Source organism: Mus caroli, chromosome 4 (assembly GCF_900094665.2).
Source record: "Mus caroli chromosome 4, CAROLI_EIJ_v1.1, whole genome shotgun sequence".
NCBI lineage: Eukaryota > Metazoa > Chordata > Mammalia > Rodentia > Muridae > Mus > Mus caroli.
The window spans coordinates 57,595,487-57,617,938 of record NC_034573.1 but is presented as its reverse complement, the minus strand read 5'-3'; the positions used below and the strand labels follow the sequence as shown (position 1 = coordinate 57,617,938).

At 49.2% G+C, this 22,452-nt stretch overlaps 1 protein-coding gene across 3 annotated transcripts in view; it reads left to right on the top strand.

Annotated features, from left to right (window-relative positions):
* The first annotated feature begins 387 nt into the window (after window positions 1-387).
* Window positions 388-22,452, top strand: part of Whrn (whirlin) — an 85,307-nt gene continuing 63,242 nt past the window's right edge. For all 3 annotated transcript variants that reach the window (XM_021159523.1, XM_021159522.1, XM_021159520.1), the window contains exon 1: window positions 388-1,821. In XM_021159523.1, coding sequence (XP_021015182.1) covers window positions 1,165-1,821 — 657 coding nt within the window. In that variant the 5' untranslated portion in view covers window positions 388-1,164. The remainder of the gene's footprint in view (window positions 1,822-22,452) is intronic.

Sequence of the window (22,452 nt, the reverse complement as noted above, 5' to 3'; positions counted from 1 at the left end):
GCAGAAAAGCAGAGCATGAAGCATCTATTATTTTAGAGGCCAAAAGTTGGCCATTTTCCCCAATTGTGATTTGGCAAACCGGCTAATTGCTCCAAAGCGACCCTGGAATCGAGCTGTGATCGCCGGAAAGCGCAGTTTTTAGGGCCCCATCTTTCACCCCTGGGCTGGGGAAGTGGGAAGGCTTCGCAGGAGCCCAGGGCTCCTCCTGCTTTCTTTCACCCCCACTTTCACCCCTTTCTTCCTTGGGGCCCGACTGTTTCACCCCGTCTCCAGGCAACAGCCAGGCGCGCCAGGCCGGACGTCATTTCCTGAAGAGCCCGCGGGGGGACGGGGCGGGGAGGGGGAGGGGCGAGGGGGCGGGGCCAAGTCCCAGCTGGCGACGGCGGCGGCGTCGGAACTCGCTGGAAGACTCTTCCCAGAGCTGCTCAACAGTTCGCAAAGTCGGGGCTCCCGGCCGCGTGGCTCCGTGTGCACCCGGGCGGCGTTGGGGCGCGGGGAGCCCGGGCTGCTGCATGGTGGGCGGCCCGGGACATGCCCCGCACCCCCCGCCGGACGCCCGCGTGGCTCCTCTGGCTGCGACTGCTCCGGACTCTGAGCCTAGATTGACCGGCGCCCTAACTTCTTTCTGACTTTGGGGTCCCCCAGCCCTAGAGGAACGGGCATCTCGGCTGGGGGAGCCCCGGACATGGTGTGACGGGGCGGGCGGCGTGGCTGCGCCCCCCACTGCGGCCACGCACGGTCCCCGCGCCTTCCGGCATGTAGCTGCTGTTCGCGCTCCCCCGCGGCCTCCAGCCGCAGTCTCCGCGACCTCCGGCCTCCAGGCGCCAACTCTTTGTACCTCCCCAGGATCCCGCCGCGGTCCTCAGGATTGCAGCCGCCGTCTCTTCGTCCTCCGAATTCCAGTTTCACCTGCCTTCGCGCCCCTGGGACACCAGCCGCTGTCCCTGCCACCTCCCCAGGAGCCAGCCAGCGCTTTAGCTCACCTGCACCTCCCCAACCCACCCTGCAGCCGTCGTCTCCGCTCTCCGGGCCAGTCTAGACTGCAGCCGGCGACTCCGCGTCTACCCCAAACCCAGACTCCAGCCGTGACCTCCGCGCCCGGGGAATCCAGCTGTCGCGCCTCTGGCCGCAGGTGCAGCAGCCGCCCCGCGCCGCGCGCCCCGAATGCGGCCGGGCCTCGGCGGGGAGATGAACGCACAGCTGGACGGCCTGTCGGTGAGCTCGTCCTCCACCGGCTCGCTGGGCTCGGCGGCGGCGGCGGCGGCGGCGGCGGCGGGCGGCGGCGGGGGCGCGGGGTTGCGGCTGCTGTCTGCCAACGTGCGCCAGCTGCACCAGGCGCTCACGGCGCTGCTGAGCGAGCCCGAGCGGGAGCAGTTCACTCACTGCCTCAACGCGTACCACGCGCGCCGCAACGTCTTCGACCTGGTGCGCACCCTGCGCGTCCTGCTGGACAGCCCGGTCAAGCGGCGTCTGCTGCCCATGCTGCGTCTGGTCATCCCGCGCTCCGACCAGCTGCTCTTCGACCAGTACACGGCCGAGGGCCTCTACCTGCCTGCCACCACCCCCTACAGGCAGCCCGCCTGGGCCGCTCCCGACGGCGCGGGGCCCGGGGAGGTGCGACTCGTGAGCCTGCGGCGCGCCAAGGCCCACGAGGGCTTGGGCTTCAGCATCCGCGGGGGCTCGGAACACGGCGTGGGCATCTACGTGTCTCTAGTGGAGCCGGGCTCCCTGGCAGAGAAGGAAGGGTTGCGGGTCGGGGACCAGATTCTGCGCGTCAACGATAAATCTCTAGCCCGGGTGACCCACGCGGAGGCTGTCAAGGTAGGGCTGTGGTTTATGGGAGTGTTAGAGGACAGTACAGGCAGTTTAGTGCTCCCTCTTCGGTTGTCCTGTGCTGCTATCTTTTATACCAAATCGCCTGACCTTTCTGGTCTTTGTTGTTGGTTTATTTTTGCCTCCCTGACCGGATTTTAAAAGAGGAATATTTAATTTGTGGCACAGATCGGCGTTCTGAGCACGGAGAAAATGGTTATTCTTGCCTTAGGTGACCTAAAGGCTAAGGCACGTACACAGTATCACATAAGCAAATGCCTGGACATAAAATGTGAAAAGGGCTGTGGATCCTTAGAAGTGTTAGAAAAGAGCCCCTGCTTGACATTGGGTAATTGATGCTCTCCCCCCTCCAGCCCCCGTCCCCCCATCTTTATTGCTGCTGTGCTGTTTTCTGGATCCTGTAGGCTTTTGCCGCTGAAAGTTAGTTCTGCCCCACTGCTAGTAACCCAGGAGAAGGCTGGGTAACCACAGAGCTGAGGCTGATCCTTCTATTTGTAGACTAACTGGTGTATGCTGGAACAAGCCAGACCAGAGAACCGGCTCCTAACTTTGTTGCAAACTTGGCTTCTCCCCGAACATGAACCCAAAGTCCCATGAAACTGAGCACGTTTTTTCATGGATCTGTCAATTGAGAAAAATAACCTCACCACAACCAGCTAGTAGGAATTTAATCCATCTGTCTGGAGGAGCATTCATGCTTGCGAATCTTATCACCCAGGGTGAGTGAATGCCAGCCAGTTGGAGTATGAGCTACAGTGTTTGGTCTGTGGGTGGATCCAAGGAGCTTTCTCTCATAAGTATTTAGCCTGAGCCCTACTGCTTATTAAACAAGAAGTGAGGAGTTTGAAGGAAAGGAACGGCAGCTCATTATCCATCCTGCATGGAGAAATGCTTCCCCCAGGTTTGGTTTGACCTGTGGTGTGAGCCCCTCTCACCCCATTCTCTGGTCTCCTGGTCCACCTCACCCAGATGTACCAAACAGGGTGCACTGGCTGCTGGGAAACTCCTAGGCAGCAAAAGTCCTGGGCTGCTTGCTGTGGTGTTCGGTGGCTCGTGGCCAGGCGAGTTGGGCTGAGTGCTTGTGTGTGTGCCTTGGATACCACCATCTGTCTCTGACACTGACCTGTCTAGTTTGCTTCTCTACTCAGAGACCCCTTTTGGGAGGTCCCTGAGGTTTCTGAAAAATTCTCTCCTGTTTCTGGAGAAAGCCTAATGGACTTTGATTATTCTGGGGGCCAGCAGAGAAAAGCTCTTTGTGGGCTTCGCATTCTCCCATACCCCTCTCCAAACATCTTCTCCTCTTTCTCTTACATCCCATATATCTAAGAAGAAATATTCCATTAGTGTTCTCCTAAGAGGTCCAAGTTCCCAAATGATAAATTTATACTCTAAAGAGACTTGATTCAAATGTCATTTATAAACACAGATTCAAGCTTAGTGGCAATTTACAGAGCCTGCAGTCACTTAATCATAGCTAGGTGAGAGACTTTGAAAAGGCCACCTGGACATGAGTAACACAGGCTCGTTCTTCAGTTTACACCTCAGATCTGACAGTAACATTCAGTTTCTGGCCTCAAAGAGGACACTGTCAGGACTGTGTGCCTCAATTTCCCTGAGCTGCTCCAGGGTGCTGCTGTGCTGTGTGCTCAAGGGAGCACCTAGCACCAGCTCCTGCTTCCTGCTTGCAGAGGGACACCTCCTCTCTCCTAGCATAGTTTAGGAAGCCTGCAATGGAACACTTACCCTGAGGTTGAATGGGATAGGAACAGGAACATCCTTGAACTGTGACATCAGCAACCCAGGAGCCTGTGTGAGCAGAGCTGACTCGCGTGTCTGTCTTCCTCCTGCTGACTACTAAGTGCAGTGTGCTTCTGGCCCAGTGGAGCCCCTCTTGTAACCAGTGTCAGACACATGGTCTTAGGGCCCTTCAGAAGCATCAGGCAAAATGGGTGTTGTTTCATCCAAAACCCAGGTAATAAAGAGGACAGGAATTACAGTGATAACATAGAACAGCGGACACCTCTGCAGGGCTGTGTCATGTGCATATAAACACCTGGAGAACTGTTGACATAGTTGTACAAAATGTAGAAAGTCCCTTCTCTGAGATCCAGGAGACACAAGTTGCCATCACCTGGGAATTCTGTATGTGGGGTCAGCCACAAGCTGTGGGGCTCAGAGGGCTCCAAATGGTCCTAGCTGGGCTCCAGGCTTCTTTCAGTGTCCCCGAATATTCACAAGTGTCTTGCTTCTGTCCCAGGATCCCCCTGTTCTATTTAGTAGAAGACACTTTTCAGTTTTAAAAATCTGTAATTTTCGTTTATGATGCAGAAAGGAAGTAAACCTCAGAAGTCTCCCAGAAGAGAGATTAATTCTATGTATACATATACGACAGAACGAGAATCCAATTAAAATAAAGTCTAAGAATAAAAGTGTTGGAGCACCTGGGCTTCAAAGAGGAACACAGCTTTTAAGAAAAGGGTCAAGTAAAGTTTACTCAGCTTCTTTCCCTGGTAGATCTTACATCTGTTGACATGCAAGCGATTTGCTGAGGATTTTATCCTCAAAAGCCCCACAGGGTTCCCATTCCTCTCTTAAAGTCCAGCTATCAAAACAGCAGCGCCAGGTCCTGATTAAGCAAGTCACTTACTATGTAGAATTATGTTGAAATGTTTGATTTTTGAGAGGGGGGGGGGTGTATTTGGAGTGAATAAGATTCAAACTAGGAATTTAAAAGAAAAAAGTATACCTTGCAAAGGTCTCCAGCCAGGAAGTTCATAGACTGCTTGCTGCATTAAGTTCTGCTGAAAGCTTGCTATGTGTGACCTTGGAAGAGTCTCTGATATCATCTGCTCTAGGCTGGATGAGTCTGGGGCTGTCCAAGGTCCTTCCCAGCTCTGGAAGTCTGTGATTTGCTTGAAATGTGCTACCCAGAAGGCATGTAGACCATCTGATCTGCTGCGTTCTTGTTCTTTTGGAATTGCCTTCAATTAAGACAAGAGAATTGGCTAAGGTTTGGGAGAAGAGAAGCTTGGCACTCCTGGGTAACTTTGTGCTAAATCAGGAAATCCATGTGTTACACACTGTACTGATGGGCCCGGCTGTCGTCTCTCACCCCCATCTCTCGACCCAAGAACACCAGCCCTGGTGTGAGTCCAAAGGGAGTGTCCAAAGGGAGTGTGAATTGCCAGTAGGACTGGGACACAAACAGGAGCATCTTGGGACCACCGGAGATCAAGTCCACTCACCCACTGGATGTTTTAGTCCCTTGTTAATACAGGTAGTGTGTGTGTGTGTGTGTGTGTGTGTGTGTGTGTGCGTGCGTGCACGTGCATGCTTCATAAAAATTAAACAGCCTTCATTGCAGCCCCAGCATCCCCACAGGTAAATCTGAGTGAGTAGCAAATTAGCATTTGAAATGTTCCAGACATTAAGAAGTGTTTGTGGGCCCTTCCAATTAATTAGAACGATCACTTTGCCCCTCCCTTTGCATAATGACCCAGGAAGAATCTGTCAAAATGAATACAAGTCATTATATTTGGTTCAGCAGGTTCAAAAAAAATGACACAGTTGTCATTTTACATTGTCTTGGTTAGTGAAGCCACTATATATACTCTTATCACTTCCAGATTTGAATCTGAAGCCTACTTTCTTGCACCTGGTCTCTTCCTGGGCTCCAGTTGGAAACTATGGGTATACATTTTCTCTTCTCTGGCCCTGCAACCATTCTTGGTTCTCATGAATCCTGTCAGCCATGACTTGCAGAGTCAGAGAGCCCTTGATTGTCTCCTACCCATAGTGCAGGCCCAGGAAGAGGGTCTCTGTCTTTAATGCAGTCTTGTATATTTATTTGGCTCAGGCTGACACTTGAGGCTTTAGAAAAGGATGCTCGTGGCAGGCAAATCCTCTTGCAGCCGGCTATTTGCTGTTAAATCAAAGCAACGTTTTTTTTAGTACTGCCCTTGTATTGAAGCATTGCCGGTCTGGTAGATTTCTTGTCTTCTGACTTGAAGCTGGACATGAAAGAGGTAGAGAATCAGCTTTGGTACTTCTGTCATCCCCATCTGCTGACAACCCCAGGGCTGTTTACGACTAGCCTCAGGTGCTCATTTGATGGAGCTGCGGAGAGAAGTGTGTGGGTCCCCCACTCCCATACCCCCAGCTCTTGTGTGTGCACCTCTGCCTGCTTCCAGCCACACACAGGAACACAGCCCCACGTGCACCTGTCAAGTGCAGGCCAGTCATCCTATGCTCTCCTGTCTGCTCATGCATGTCTTCTTGGATTTTTAATCTCCCCTCCGTCCTGCAAAGGGCTTTGCATAGAAGCTGGCATTTGGAGGGGATTAGGGCTCCAACTGGCTTTCTAGCAAGCTCTTTTATGGCTTTTGGTCCCCATTGCTTAGGCACATCACTTCAGTCCCCAGCCAGGACCAAAGAATCTGATTAGAAGAAATGACATTAAATGGCTAGAAGGAGCTGGAGGCTGAAATACCAATCTTCGCACGCCCGTTCTTCTTTCTTTTTTTTTTTTTTTCTGTTTTCTTTTTCTTCTTCTTTTCTCTTTAAACCCCCAAGCGAGAATGCAAGCTGGAATCTAAGCTCACACAGATGTCTAATTGTGCCACGGGGTGGGGGTGCTTTCTGAAAGTTTCTGGGCTGCGACATTTCCTTTTACTTTCACAGGCGGGCAGGTGCAGAGCGGGAAGCAGGCTTTCCACTGCTCTCCCTGAGTTCCAGCTACCAGCTGCAGGCAGCAGGGCCTAGGGTCAGAGAACATGCGCCTTGCTTCAATTTCCTTATCCCTCTGAGAGGCAGGCAGATGTCTTAACTTGAGCCTGGCAGTGGGGGCCATTTGAGAGTTACTCAGAGACTCTTACCTCAAAGCAAAGTTACATGTTTCTGCTCATCTCATTGTCCACTAGAGACATTTGTCCGTCCATTCTCTGAGCCACGTACCTGTGTGGCTTTGGAAGTCACAGAGGAGTAGGACACAACCCTTGCTCCTAGTGTGTCAAGTAGCAGGGCACAGTTCCAGTGGCATCCACAGGTCACCAAGCATTTCAAGTTTGTGGCATCCTGGTGCCTTTGCATCTTTGCCTCTCCATCTTGAAAGCAGTACCCTCACCCTGTGCCATCTTTGTAACCCTTGATCCTCTTTTGGTTCCTTTCATCACATCTTTCACCACAGATGGGCAGTGCCTTATGTTTGCCAACCATCCACCTCCTTACCACATAAAGCCAATACTGACAGCCTTGTTTGTTTCTCTAGGCCCACCATGCCTCCGGGGGCTCCCTGTAGGCACTTCAATAAATGATGTCCTGACCCTAGCTAGTAAGGGTTCCTTCATTCCTGAGTATGATATCTAAGGAAGTCCATGTGTACACACTGAATGGAAACCCAAGGGCAGTCCTAAGCTCTTGTGTGTGCTTTGCACACTGTTGACTGAACCTCAGTCATGGAACGGTGAAATGGGCATAGAACTGCCACCTGCCTCCTTCCGAGATGGTTCTGGCTAGCTGGTGAAGGACCAGTGAAAATGCATTTGAAACTCTCTACATCTATTTTATTTAAAGACTTTAAAAAGCCATAGTATATGTCTGGGAAGGCAACAGCTTTTCTCACCTTCTGTGGCCTACATCCACTCTGTGAGACCCTGTTGGCAAGTAAATTTATCACTTTGCTCTTCATTTTGAAGCCACGTTCCCAGAAGTGAGTTATTTCAGCAGTGTGATTGTGTCTGTGGTTCCAAAATAGAATTGTTTATGCATTCCCATGCAATCAATGAGCCAATTTGGGGTGAGGTTCATCTGGCTTTGGGGCTCTTATTAAAGCAATTTAAGCTTCAGGAAGCCCCAGCATGCACCAGGCTAGGCCTCCGGTAACCACACCTGCCCTTCAAACGCAGCATCCTTCAGGACTGTAGAAGTGAATCCGTTTCTTTTCTTTCCCAGTCCCAGCACCTTTGCCTCTCCTCCGCTGAGAATTCCTCTTCCTTCTGCTAAGTTGGCTGTGGCCAGGCTTCAGCTGGCAGCCAGCTTCGTGGTTCTTCTTCCCTCCCCACCTGACTTTGCTAATATCAGCATCCTCTTGACTCAGAATGCAAAACGAATGTATCAGCCTTACCCAAGTAGTAGTCCCAAGATGGCCTTGTTCCTGGGTTCTCAAGCTGCAGGCTGCAAGAAGGGACATAGAAAAGTGAGGCTAGAAAGGGCATTTGCAGCCAGGTATGATGGCACATGCCTAGAACCAATTCTCCAAGAGGGCAAGGCAGGACCATGTATTTGAGGCCAACCTAAGTTTCACAGGTAGAGCCAGGCCAGCCTGGACTGTATTGTAGAAAGATTCTAAATAAACAAATAATAGATAAATAAATAAGCAAACTAACTAGTAGGAAACAGGGGTATTTATAATTATCTAGAGTGTACTGCCAAGTTGTTAATTCACACATGTTAAGCTTTAAGCCAAAGTTATAACTGTTAACCCCTCCTCCAGTCAAGCTCAAGTCCCACCCATACTGAAGTTTGGGAAGTTGTGCTTTGTGTCAGGATCCCCACCTCTAACAACATTTATCTACACACATACTTACCCAGAGGTGTTGGGGATGGATTCGTAGAGGGCTTGCCCCATATACATGAAGTCCTGGCTTCAATCTGTAGGACCATATAAACTGTGCGTGGTGGGGTACAAAACTATAGGTCCAGCACTGGAGAAATTTGAGGCAGGAGAATCAGAAATTCAAGGTCACCTTGGCTACATGTGGAGTTCTCTAATTTCTGGGCTATAGGAGACCCTATCTCAAAATAGAATAACAAGTTGGGCCCACCCGGCCACCCTCATAAACCCCACGCAACCCCATCCACCCTTTGAGTATCATCCTCGAGTGTAAGGTCGGCTGATACATGGTTAAGCCTAAGAGAAAGTGGTCTGTAGATGGAGTTTGGAGATGGGTCTGGATTCACCTCTTAGCTGTGATCTTGGGCAGGCCTCCTCATCTCTCTGTGACTCAGACATCCCCACTGCTGAATATAACTCACGATCCTCACAAGCACCCCATTGTTCATTATCTCATTGCCTAGTCAAGGTTGGAAAAATCTGGCCATGGATCCCACTTGCAAGCACCACAATGGAAAATATCAGTGGCTCTAATGTTGTTTTGAAAACCTTTTAGTGTGCCGGCTTAATTACTTGGGTTCTGTTGCTTGTTTGTTTTGCTTTGCTTTTAAGTATTACTGGAAGAAACATAGCGGGACTTGGGGCCTGTGCTGTCGCCTGTAGCTGCTTGAATTGCAGAGTCATGTGCACAGTGTGGTTGGCGGCTCCACGTTTCTCTTAAAATGCAATGACTCCTATCTGGCTTCTGGTAACTACAGTTTTGCTTTATAGCCAGAGGAAAGCTCGGTGGATAAATGGAACTGGGTGTTCCCACCTGCCTTCTGATTATTTTCCTGTGAGGCCTTAAATAATGAGAGGCCGATGGGACAGTTGCATGGCCTAGCAGCCCAGAGAGGCCAGCCTTGTTTGTCCGTGGTCTTCTCAGCATCCTTCCTTGATGGGCTCCCCAGGGGTCCCCATGCCTGAGGAGAGGAGGCTGCTATTTCCAGAGCCCATTAAAGCAATTAACGCAGGTGAGAGTTTGATTTGATAGCACAGGCTTTTTGTACTGAAGAAGAAGAAGAAAACCTTGTAATTGATTTAAACCACATCTGAAATGGTGCGCAAGGCCACTTTAAGAGATTTCTGATTAAGAAGTATGGTCCAGTTTTTAGAAGTTCATCTCCCATGTAGCCATGCAAGAGTGCTCTCTCTCAGACATTAGGATAGGGGCTTTCCTTCTGCCCTTCAATCTTCTGGCTCAGATGGGGGGTAGGCGGGGCTCCTTCGTAGTGTGTGAACTCAGCTTATTCTCCTTGCCTTCCTTCCTCTCCTCCTCTCTGCAAATACCAGCACTTTCATAACTTCTCTTCCTGGAGTCCCGCTGTCCCCCCAATTCTTGTCCCAAGACTTCTCCCAGGCTTACCTATGGTCAATACATACGGATTCTTTATTCTCCTTCCTCACCTGTCTCTGATGTCCTTCTTTTGACTCCGTAAGCTGACGCTCCCCATCAGTAGCATTGCCGTGCCTTTCTTTGCCTATCTCCTATGGGGATGATGGTTCCAGCCCAGTACAGAATCTCAGAACATCCTCCTCTTCTTCTTCCTCCTCCTCATCACTGCTGCCCTCCTGGAAGTGTGCCCCTCTGCTCTGTCTTCCATTCTGTTTGGGGCTTGCCTTCTCTCGAACCCTGCTCTTGAGTTAGAAGATCTCAAGGCAAGGGACATACTCTTTAACTCAGTCCCCTTGGTGCTTAGTCTCATCTGCTTTTACCTGCAAACAGCAACTGGTCCTGAAGTGTAACTCATACACACCAAGCCTCAGTGCACCTATCCCCCGCCTGTCTGCTCCCTGTCATCATTTCCGTCTACCTTATCCATCTCTGTGCAGCCATTTGATGAGGAAGCTCACAAGGAGGCAGAAAAGGTTCTGGCCACCCTGCCTTTCCTAGGTGGTTGTATTTCATGGTAGACTTTAGGGAGAAGAGTCACACTGACTCTTTAACTGTCCTTTTAACTTTCTGTTCTTCCTCACTGGTGACCTTTGTCAGTATTGGATTTTTGGGTTGTGTTTGTTTGTTTAATTTTTTGTTTGTTTGTTTGTTTGTTTGTTTGTTTTGCTTGGCTTTGCTTTGTTTGATTTCAGGTCTCTTTATGTACCCCTCACTGGGCTGGAGTTCTCTACTTAGACCTGGCTGGCTTCGAACTCACAAAGATCTTCCTGCCTTTGCCTCAGTGCTGGTATTAAAGGTGTGTGCCACTATACCTGGCTTTGTCAGGGCGTTATTTTTGTGCACTGTCCATGAAAATTCTCTGCTAGATGATGATCAGCTCAGCTCAATCCCCTGCTCTTCCCACCTCAATAAGCATAGTCCAGTGTCTGCTGAATCATCTTGTATGGTGCATCCCCTGACTTTATCCATGCACACATCAAAGCAGGATCAGCAGACTTGGGGCTCACCCCCTCTACAAGGCTGCTGGTCACCCACCATTCATTTGATTGAACAAAACTATGGTCCAATTTGCTGTGTTCTTTGGAAAAGTCTGCCTGAGTCTTTAAAGTAAAATGCTTGTATAGGTGTGTGTGTGTGTGTGTGTGTGTGTGTGTGTGTGTTCCTCTTTATTTATTTGAATGACCTGCAACATAATGGTTCAGTTGAAAAATGGTAGGCTGGCAAGATACCTCAGCTAATAGAAGGGCTAATATGGAGCCTGGCAACCAGGTTCAATTCCTAAGACCCACATAAAGGTGGAAAAAGATAAGAGACCATAATTTTGTTTTCTTATCCCCATGTACATACCCACACGTACCTTACACACAAGCCATACAGACACACAATAATAAATGAAGTCATTTCTCAGGTTCAGAAAAGCACATACATAAGAAAAAAAAAAAAAAAAAGAGGAACCCGGAGAGAGGTTAAGAGCTCGGTTGCTCTTGCAGAAGACCTGGCCTCTGTTCCCAGCACCAACAGGGCAGCTCATAACCAATACCTAACTATAGTTTCGGGGGATCAATGCCCTTCTCTGACCTCTACACCTACTAAGCTTGGATGTGGTGTGCACACATGTGCATGCAAGTAAAACACTCAGATTCATAAATCTAAAAAAAAAAAAAAGAGAGAAAAGCAGAGAGATCTCAGATTAATGATAATCCATCTACCAGAAAGTGTTTTCTGTTTATAATTTGACATGTGTATTTTCAGTTCCCTATGAGAACCATTTTGGGAGGAGTCTCCACACACCTGCCTGTCTGGCTGTAGTTGTACAGTTGCCTGTCCACTGCTTTTACTCAGTAATGAATCAAGACAGTCCTCCCACCTTGACAAATGTTTCTAGTGTGTGATTTTTAATGATCACATAATATGTTGAAAGGAAGATGTGTGATTTATCTAACTAATTTCTTCTTGTTGGGCAGCTTGCATTTTCAATGTTATCCATATTGCCGAGTTCCACATCGTGGCACATTAATCTTTAAGGGTATTGGTAATAATTCCTTGGGCTGTCTCTCTAGGGGGTGGTGTTGGCTCAGGGGAGAGGCATAATTTTCAGACCTTTGGTAAAAAGGTCTTTGGCCAAATTGCTCTTAGGAAGGAAATTGGTTTCTGATAGTCCTTTCCACCCCTGTGAGAGCCCTTATTTCTAAGCATCCGTGCCCACACTGGATGTTGTATTTCTTTTCTTTTTTCCAAGCTGATAGACCACACGCTATGTCTGTGGTTTGTGGATGTATTTATGCTTTTTGGTATGCAACTTCTTATTGGTATTCTATGTATGTCTATTTAATCACAAGTTTAGTATTGGATGTCATCAACTTTATCAATCTTTTTCTTTCTAACATCTGCTGGGTTGGCTTTTAAAAGACGGCTGGTCCTCCACCCTGCACTCAGATTCTTCAGGCGGAAGTTGAATTAAGTTGGAAGCCCGCAGCCTTTTCAGCCGAAAAAGGTCAGCAAGTAGTGAGGGCTGGAGGGCCGAGGCTAGGACAAGTCTGAGGGGAAAATCAACCCCTCCGCATGTCTGCTCCTCAGCCAAGACATTGACATTGATAGAAACAGACGTGGTGTGCTCTGCACATTGATCCCAGGCCATAAAACACTCCATTGCAAACCCATCGAGACTCAGCTTGGGCAATTGTATTTATGATTGCTGGAGCATTGTGTGTGGGGGCGGGGGTGGGGGGGAGGGAGAGGGAGAGAGAGAGAATAAGAAGACAAAAATTAAAAGAACATTTGAAAAGCAATTTATTTCCATTATAAGGCACTAAAAGGCTGCCCTGTGAGCAGTTAAAGACTCACATGGAAAGCAATCGATGTCTATCTAGAAGCATCTCTGCCTTCATTTTGGGAGTTGTGGTCACTGTTACCCAGGACTCCCTTGCACTTTCTTACAGATTCCTCCCAAGGTCAGGGAGTCACCTCCCCCAGCACTTTCTTTTTTTCTGGCTGAAAGCTTTTAATTACTTTTAAACAGCAAGCTGCAACGGACTAAGTTATTAGGGGTGATGACGGCGAAGAGCAGGGCCTTCTAGATGTCTAATCTGTATCCTGGGATCTATGTTCCCAGGACGAAAGTGAAGGTTTCTTCTTTCACAAAGCACAGACCTGTGCTAAGGACCCCAGGCCATAAGACACTCTATTGGGAACCCATCGATGCTCTCCAAAAGAGCGGGGAAGGTGAAAGACTCAACGGAAGGAGGAAGGGATCAAACCCAGCGAGGCTCTCCTGAAAGACGAAGCTCTTTTCTGCTTTGTTAGGATACATTATACATAGCAGTGGGTTTCATTCCTCACGACCATAGTAGTATACATTTACCTGTCATTCCCTTCTCATTCCCCCTGACCTCTGCCCAGTTAGCACTCCTTCTTCCATGGTCTCTGTGTCTGTGTGACTCGGTGGGTTCCAGAGAGCTGATAACAGGAGCTTGGTTGATGGGTTATTACAAGACCATGGGCAACTTTCCAGGGCGACCTCTATGAAGATGCACGCTCCCTCCCCCAGCAACTGTTACCTGCACTTCCCCAAGGAGGGATGGGGCTCCAGGAGCCCCTTGAAAGGCAAATTTCATAACATTAAAGAAACTCCCTCTTGTTCATCATCTTCTGGCCTTCTTCCTGGGGCCGCCACACTTCCCATTTCCAAGAGCCCACTTCCTGTGCATGGCCCCTTCCTGCATATGGCATGTTCTTCCAGGATGTTTAAGTTGAGCCTCATTCAGGGATGGGTCCTGGAGGACTCCCACAGATTCCCCAAGAGGAAGGGGTTCTCTCCATGTTTGGAACAGCTCAAGCATACAGGTCTGGAGCAGACCACACTGCGTGTGGTCCCCAAGGTGGCATGCAGATGTTGGCGATGCTGTCATGAAGCTGTGGGTGACTGATTGTATATTCTTACCAGACCACAGAGCAAGTCTGCCGTCATCCCAAGACAATACAGAAATAACAGTGCACGACTTCTGTGTAAGGGGATGTATATAACTCATGTGTATTCTTAGACCAAATCCGGGAGAGGAGGGAGACATCAGAGTTATTGTGGGAAGTGTTCTGCCTCTGACTCCAGAAGTTTTCAGTCTTAGACCTGTGCAGGGACTTCAGGGTCACGTGTTCATTCCCCATCATCTGTGTCGGGGAGCACCAACCACAGTGGTGAGGAGCACCAACCACAGTGGTGAGGTTAACATCCTCTCCACACTCAACCTGATTAATTTACTTACTTTTTATATACGTTTTAATAATATTCCTACATAGGTTTTTTTAAAAAAAAAGTGATAAGTGATGTAAACTTTAAAAGTGCATTGTTGAAAAAGCAGAGGGAGCTGGGCAAGGTGGCGCACACCTTTGATCCTAGCGCTCAGGAAGCAGAGGCAGGTGGAGCTTTGGGAGTTCAAGGCATCCTGATAGAGTAGCCAGGGCTATACAGACAGATCCTGTCTTTTACAAAAAAGGCAGGGGTTCAAAGATTTTATTAGACTGTAATGATTAGTGAGAGAGCCAGGGAATGCTGGTGGGGAAAAGTGTTTGCTACCCAGCTGTGAGGACCTGAGCTTAATCCCCAGAATGGGGGTAAAAGGGGGCAGTATAGTAGTAGCTGTAGTCCCAGAACTCCTTTGGCAAGATGGGGGTGTAGACAGGAGAATTCCCCAGAAGCTTGCCTGGTATGTGATGCTGAGAATGGCGGCAGGGGAGCTTTTATTTATTTGTTTGTTTTTAAAAGGTTTACTTTCACGTGTAGGGGTGCTTTGAGTATTTGTGTCTACGTGCCTCATGTGCTTGCTTGGTGCCCACGGAGGGTCAGAAGTGAGCCTTGTCCGTATGTGTACCACGTGCGCGCAATACCCAAAAAAGGGGCTTGGGACCACCTTGCGCTGGTATTATAAGCAATTGTAAGTCATTGTGTGGGTGCTGGGAACCAAACTGGGGGCTCTGCAAGAGCAACAAGTGCTCATAAGCATTGAACCATCATTTCCAGAGTCTCAAAAGAGAGCCCTTCTTAAACAAGGTGGAGGGTGAGGACGGGTGTCCAAGGTTGTCCTTTAATTCTCTAACGCACAAGGTGGCACCTGGGAACCAGCACTCTTCATGAATACAATTATATCATACACACTTAAGTCACACACACAAAATAAAACAAAGGTGTGAAGCCGGGCGTGGTGGCGCATGCCTTTAATCCCAGCACTCGGGAGGCAGAGGCAGGNGGATTTCTGAGTTCGAGGCCAGCCTGGTCTACAAAGTGAGTTCCAGGACAGCGAGGGCTACACAGAGAAACCCTGTCTCGAAAAAACAACAACAACAACAACAACAAAAAACAAAGGTGTGTGTATGTTTGTGTGTTTCACCTTTACATTGAATTCTGAGGTTTCTAGAATCAAAACGAAAAGCGAGATCCGTAGCTGAGTCTCTACAGTTCTCGCATCCAAGGAGCGCTGAAGGCAGGAAGACCATGATTTAGATTCCAGCCTGGGATGTTTAGCACAAGTTAGAAAAGAAAAGTGAAATGTGAAATGAATTTTGTTTTACTAGAAAAGTCATGGTGCTCAAGATGTAGCATCCCAGCTGTGGCCAGCCCTGACAGGAAGGCTTTCTTGCCTGCGTTACTGCCTGTTCACTTTATGTGGGACTCCTTGCTCGCCGCCTCCCGTGTCTACCCCTGGGTGCACGGGAAGAACCATAGAGGAAATGATCGCCTGTAGTGAGAATGTAGCGAGGTGAACTCGCCGGGCCAGGAGCCCCACGTGCAGAGAGGCCCGAAGTGGAAAAGAAGCACCCGACACCGAGAGAAAGCTCAGGTGGCCTGCAGGAGCTGCAGCTGCCAGGGGCCAGGGCTGGCGCCGCCTGACCACGGAAAAGGAAGCTTGCTTGGCTGCTCAGAGGCCACAGGGAAGGGAGGCAGGCTGTTTTCATTCTAAAAGGATCTGGCTACTCTGCAGTGCTGGTCTGGGGGGCCTGAAAGGAGGCTGGAGGTCCATGCAGTTACAGGTCCTTAACACAGAAGGAAACAGTGCACGTTAGAGTTTCATTTCTCATGTCATTGAAGTATGCTGGCTGGGGCAGAGTCCACACTGCCAGTTCTGCTTGCTCTCGAAGCAAGCTGAGTGGGAGTCCTTTTCAGGCCGTGAGGACAGACAGCTGGGGGCCTTGCAGCCTACAAATCCCATGTCTCCCTTTGAAAACTTTCCTTTATTTGGGACAAGGTATAGAGTTGGCTTGCTGGCCTTGTGGTTCCTGAATCCCCAGCGAGGGTGTGGGGCTGTGTTTGGAGACCCCTAGATTCATATCCAGGCCCTGCCTCTTACTCTCTTTGTGACCTTGAGTAACACACACCTTTACTCATTTGTGCAATGGGAAGACTGTGGCTGACATTGTGATTTTGCTGTTGCTGCCCCCTGCAGGTGGCCATAGGAATCACAACAGGCAGAAAGCCTGCTCCTGGGGATATCTTCCCAGAGACTGGTTGTACAAAAAATGAAGATGCCCAATCTAGGAAAATAGATGCATATGTACTCAAGGCTGTAACTAAAAGGATGTTAGTCACACATACCTCCACTGGGAAGAAGCTAAAGCCTAAATGTCCAGTATTCGAGGAGTAAGAACTCCATGCTGGCTGAGTAGTCTCAGTGTGGAAACCCACGAGCTTACTGCACTGAACCGGTCATGAGATAGCCCCCTAAATGATTTTCTTCTAAAACAAAGTGGAGCTTTGGCATGATTGTGCATAACTATAGTTGTAGCCCCTGACAGGTCGAGGCAAGAGGATCAGAACTTTGAGGCCAACTTTGAGTTAAAAGAGACCCTGTCCCAAAACACCAATAGCAATAAGGATTGAATGAGTGGGTGAATGAATGAACATAAAATTTCCATTATGAGTTCATTTATGAGCAAGAAGGTGGTTTTGTTGGTGTTGTTCTTTTTCAGTGCTGGGGGTTAAAGTCAGGGCCTTCACAGAATGCTAGACAAGCCCTCTGACACTGAGCCCTCTTCTAAGGCACAGAAGACAGCTGTGTTGGTATCCATAGATGGTTTTGCAAGGTGCCAGGCTGAGTCAAAAGGGACAGAAGACCAAGTGGAACTCTAGTTCCTTCTAAGAACAATGCTTGACCCCCTGAGCTCCTAGCATCTGTTATAGGCACCAAATAATTTTGTTTTACTTTATTTTGTTATAGTGTGTGTGTGTGTGTGTGTGTATGTGTGTGGGATTTACATGTGTGTAATAGGTACACTCACCCATATGCGCACATGCAGAGGTCAGCACTGATGGGGTCTACTTTAAGTTTTGAGACAGTCTCTATGCTTGGAGTTTTTTGATTCAGCAAGCTGTTTCCTCCATCTGCCTGTCTCTGCTCCCTGACTACCTGCCTTCCACCCGGCCTGGTGCTGAGACTGCAGATACACTCTGGGCTTTATGTGGGAGCTAGAGAGTCAGACTTAGGTCCTCAGTCTTTTATAGCAAGTACTTTATCTACTGAGACATCCCCCCAGGTATGTATTGGCTCACTGAACTGTCTGTGATACAGAACCACTGTTGCTCAGTGTCACGCCTGGGAAGTTGAGTGTGAATTGGTGACCTGCCTCAGGCTACAAGTAGCAGAGTTTCTGTAGGTGTGGCCCTCCGGTGGTGTGTCTGGGCTTCACAAGCTTCCTAGGGGTTTGTGCTTTCATTGATGTAGAGATCAATGAGCTGATAATCTCAGTCTATGACTTCAAGTCTAATATATTGTTTTGTCTGTGTCCTATTGAATAGGTTCCTGTGAGCTCCTGATAATGTAGACTTGTTAACTAAATATCATGATGGATGAGTGGACGACTGGATGGCTAGATGGCTGGATAGATAGATGGACAGAAGAATGGATGGAGGGATGGATGGATGGATAAGTAGGTAGATAGATAGGCAGATAGAAAAATGGATGGATGGATGGAAGGACAAATAGGATAGGTGGATGGGTGGGTGGACGGATAAATCGATCAATCAATCATGATTGATCGCTAGATAGATGAAAGGATGGATAAGTGGGTGGATGGATTGATGGAAGAGTGGCTGAATGGATATGTGTGTTGTAGGCATACACATGTAGATCTGTCGGGTTCTCCCTCAATGTCTGTCTACATATTTTTTGAGTCTCTCACTGTACTTGGAACTCCTTAATTCAGCAAGCTGTTCCTCCATCTGCCTGTCTCTGCTCCCTGACTACCTACCCTCCACCCTGCCTGGTGCTGGGACTACAGACACACTCAGCTCTTATGTGTGTGCTGGAGATAAGCAAGGCAAGATCGTAGAGAAAGCGGAACATGTCATGTGCCTTAAGGGACTTTCCTTAAAGACAGGTTGAACTTGACTTAGCACCTGGAGTGTAGCTGCAACAGAAGCACAGAAGCACGCTGGGTGCCCTTGGAAGAAAGAGTTTGTCACAACCTAGGAACACTTCCAGAGGTGATGGGATTCAGAAACAGTAAGGTAGGGAAGTAAGGCCTACTGCATGCCAGCTACTGCCAGTTTAGGCAGTGTGCGTTATCTTACTGACCCACTTCTACAAGTCCTTCTTACTGTGGAAAGAGGCACAGGGAAGTTAGGTGATTTGCTTGTATTCCACAGCAAGTTCTCAGCAGAGCTAGGGTCCCTTTCCAGTGTGTCTGACCCTGGGCAAGGTGTGGTCAGGTTGTGCTCCAGCCTCTCCTTTCTAGACCAACAACCCAGGCCTTAGAGTAGTTCTTTTTCAAGGTTAGACACAGAGAAGAGCCTTGAGGTCTGAACCCTGAACGTCTTCTCATTCCTTGGATGTGGGAAAGCTTCTTTTGTACATGAGTTGTCACCTGAGAGTCTTGTGACCTTGTGGCCTGTTCCATGTTTGTGTCTGGGCATGTATTTGAGCACAACCCATCATTTTGTTAACATGCCTCTAATCCCGCACGGTCACGGGGGCCTTTCCAGGTTACTCCTTTGTCCTCTACTGGGAATTGTGTCATTCTGGCCTATGATGTTGAGCATCAGAGTTCTCTCCAAAGAGCAGAGAGAGGTGATTTGCCTCCTGAGAGCACCATGTGTGGAGACATGCAAGCATAATTCATATTTCAATTATCATGGCATGGGTCTGGTGGTGGAGAGCATCTGCCTCACGCCATCTGCCAGGTCAGATTGGGACTGCTCTGATTTGCACTGGAAGAGTACAGGAAAGGCCCTGGGTCCAGTTTTTCAGTTGTGGGTGGTGACATTAGTGGCAGCCCTGGCCTGCAGTGGCTTTCTCTACCTACAAGGGAGTGGAGTGTTGATCTCCAGCTTGTACCACGGAAACAGATGGGCCGAGTAGCTTGTCGAGTCGCTCAATGCAGAGGGCCGATAGGCAGTTGATTGAGGCAGACTGGCTGATCCCAGGGTTACTGGAATATTGATGACAGAGGTCAGCAGCACACACAGGCAATGCCTGGTACTTTTATGGAAGTGTTTGTGCTTTTGACCATGCAAATGTGGCTGTGGAGCAAGGACACTGTTCCAATGGAAAGGTCCCTGGCCTTCAGGTGTCTTTGTTAAACCCAAATTGGTTTCTACCTCTTGACATGCCTGTAATGTTTCCTCTGTATGCCTTGGTTTTGGTTTTCTGAACCCCTTTTTCCTCTGCCAGAGTCCCAAGTTTACACCGGTTCGAGGATATGGGTCAGGGACATGGTAGGAATAGCAGCTAGCAATTCCGAGTGTTCACCCCCAGAATCTAGGAAGCTGAAGACAGTTTCCCAGGCCCTGTCCACAACCCTGCCTGGTGTTTATCCCCACATGTCCCCAAGGCCCTCACCACTCTGCTCTCCTGGATGACTACTATATGGCCCTGAATCAGACAGATTTAGAATTTCCATTTGGGTAGTATCTTACCAGTCACAAAATCTGTTTATTGCCAGGTGGCAAAATGGAGGCCCAGCAAGGGCAAGAAGAAACCTTATTTCCCCTAGAAAGACCACATGTGGCAGAGACAAGCCTGACACGTGACTCTCTCTCACCAGCCTGAGATGTTTGGTTTTCCCTGACACCTGGGACCACAGGCTACCAGGTGCGCTCTGCTAATTGAGGTGCAGTGACTGCCCTAGCATTCCTGACTGTGAGTGGGACCTTCCTGTCCCCAGATGGCCAAGAGCACAGGAGCCAAGGCTAGCAATCTTGAGTCAGTGTGGAAGGCCAGAGTGGCTGTCCCCAGCCGTTCTTCAGAATGTCACCCTCTGAGATGAGTCAGGGTGGAGGCCAGTCATTAACCAACTTTGTAGAGCCTTCCCACCGGACATGCACTTTCAGTTGATTGAAGATGAGATAGAGTGGCAGGCATGTGGGCCAAGGCGGTGTTTAAAGCATGCCTGGACACTGAAAGTTCTGGCTCAGGAATCTTGTTTCTCTGTTTGTGCAGAAAAATACAGCAACCACAGAGGATGCCGATGTTCTTGCCCTCCACGACCCACTGAAAGCCACATTTATTCTCGACTAAGCTTCGAGGGCTCCGGAATGGTCTGAGGGATGTGACTGGCAGCCCCACAGCCTTGTAATGAGGAAGCTGAAGTTTCCAGGGACTGGGACTTGCTCAGGTCTAGCCCTGTGTCCCGAGCAGTTTCTGGTACACTCACCCCTCTGTCCCTTCCCCTAGATTTTTAGGCAGCCCTTCTATATAGCACAGGAGCAGGCATCATGGGGACTCTGGCCCTCCGGGCTACTCCTCAGCAGCACCAACAATGGTGTTCTCAGCAAAGGCATTAACCTCCTCTTTCTCAAGGTTGCTGCCCGCCTATTTATAGAACTGACCAAGAGGAGTCGACCAGTTGCCCGCGAGAAGGAATACAAATGATGCTGATGCTCACTGCAGTGTCTGCTGCTTCCCTCACTTTCCTCCCGGACTTCTCAGACAATGCTTTTCTGGGGTACCCTCTCTATGAAGAGTACCATGGGGAGGTGGGAAGAGGCTCTGCTCTCTGCTGAGCACCTACTGTGTACAGAGGCCTTGGATTTTAAATGCACCATCCCATTTGACCCACACCACCCCAACAGGGTGTGCTCTCTGTCTCTCCATTTATATGCATCGCTTTGAGAGGGCGAGCTACCAGCCCAGTGCCTCTGGATAGGTAAGTGCAGCTTGACCCTTTCTGCTAGCCTGGGCAGTCTATGCCCTCCTCCCATTATCAGCCCCTGGCCGTATGACCATAATTATGGTGGCTGTGATTTCCCTTGGGGTACTGTTGACTGTATCACCCAGTCAGGCCAGGCAATCATTTCTTTGGACCTACTGTGCCACAGCTCGAGCTTTGTCTCTCATCAGTCTACAAGTGTCATTGGCATATATTTTATATCAGAGACAATGCCTTACCTCATCAGGCACAGGTGACATGAAGTCCTACTGTGTGCTGGGTAAGCAGACAGTGTCATTGAGGCCCACCGTGTTACCTGATGATGCCTTGTTCTTCAGGAAGCACAAATATTGTGACCTGTTGTATGGGCTGTCATATCTTATCTTTTACAACAATATTGACTAGAACAGTCTTGAGGACCTACTGTACACCAGGAACTGCTAGGTCTCCACAGGCACAGCCTGTCACTTATCTGACCCAGGTGTTGTTGTGCGGACCTACTGTGCACTTGGCAATACTTCATCTTTCCTAACATAAGTATCTTCAGAGCCTGCTGTACACCAGGTGGTAATGTGTCCCTGGCCAGACCTGGTGCTCAGTAGATTCTTGGTTGGGCCTTGCAAGGTGATTGACTTATAGGCTTATCTCATCCTGTGCCTAGGATGGGATGGAAGACTCTTTTGTTTTTTTTTAATTAATTTATTTATTTTATGTAAGTACACTGTAGCTGTCTTCAGACACTCCAGAAGAGGGTGTCAGATCTTGTTACAGATGGTTGTGAGCCACCATCTGTAACTGGGATTTGGTGGTTGCTGGGATTTGAACTCAGGACCTTCGGAAGAGCAGTTGATACTCTTACCCACTGAGCCATCTCACCAGCCCGGGAATGGAAGACTCTTGCTGGTTGGAACATATTGGACAGGGGAGCTTGTCCTTTTGGAACAGAGAGCAGCAGGCAAGAGAGAGGGCTCAGGTAGCTTCCAGCACAGGAGATGTTGGCAGCCTTGGCTTCTTCCCATCTCACCTGCCCCCTGACATCCACTCTCTGTTTTGCTAGGGCAGAAACACACCAGGTAGATCTCAGGCCCCTTCCTCCAGCACCTTCAACTTAACAAAGGTTTGATTTTTCTCCACTGTTCATCAAGAGAGCCTCAGGGAATACTCAAGAACACTGCAAATCTTGCCCTGCTCCCATCTGGAGAATCCTTTGTAAAACGAGAGCTTTAGTCTCATTCTCCCTCCACCAGGGCCTGGCATTTGCTGTGGAGTCGGTAGCTAGGCCCCTCTCCTTGCCCTTCCTCCCCTGGGAGAGGTTACAGGCTGGGCTCTCCTGGGGGAGCCAGGGCCCCAAGCTGTCTGAAGGAACCTCAGCCAGCCCTCATCCCCGTTGTTCCTTGAGGATTGCGGCATTCTTAGAGCCCAGAGCAGCAGATGAGGGTGA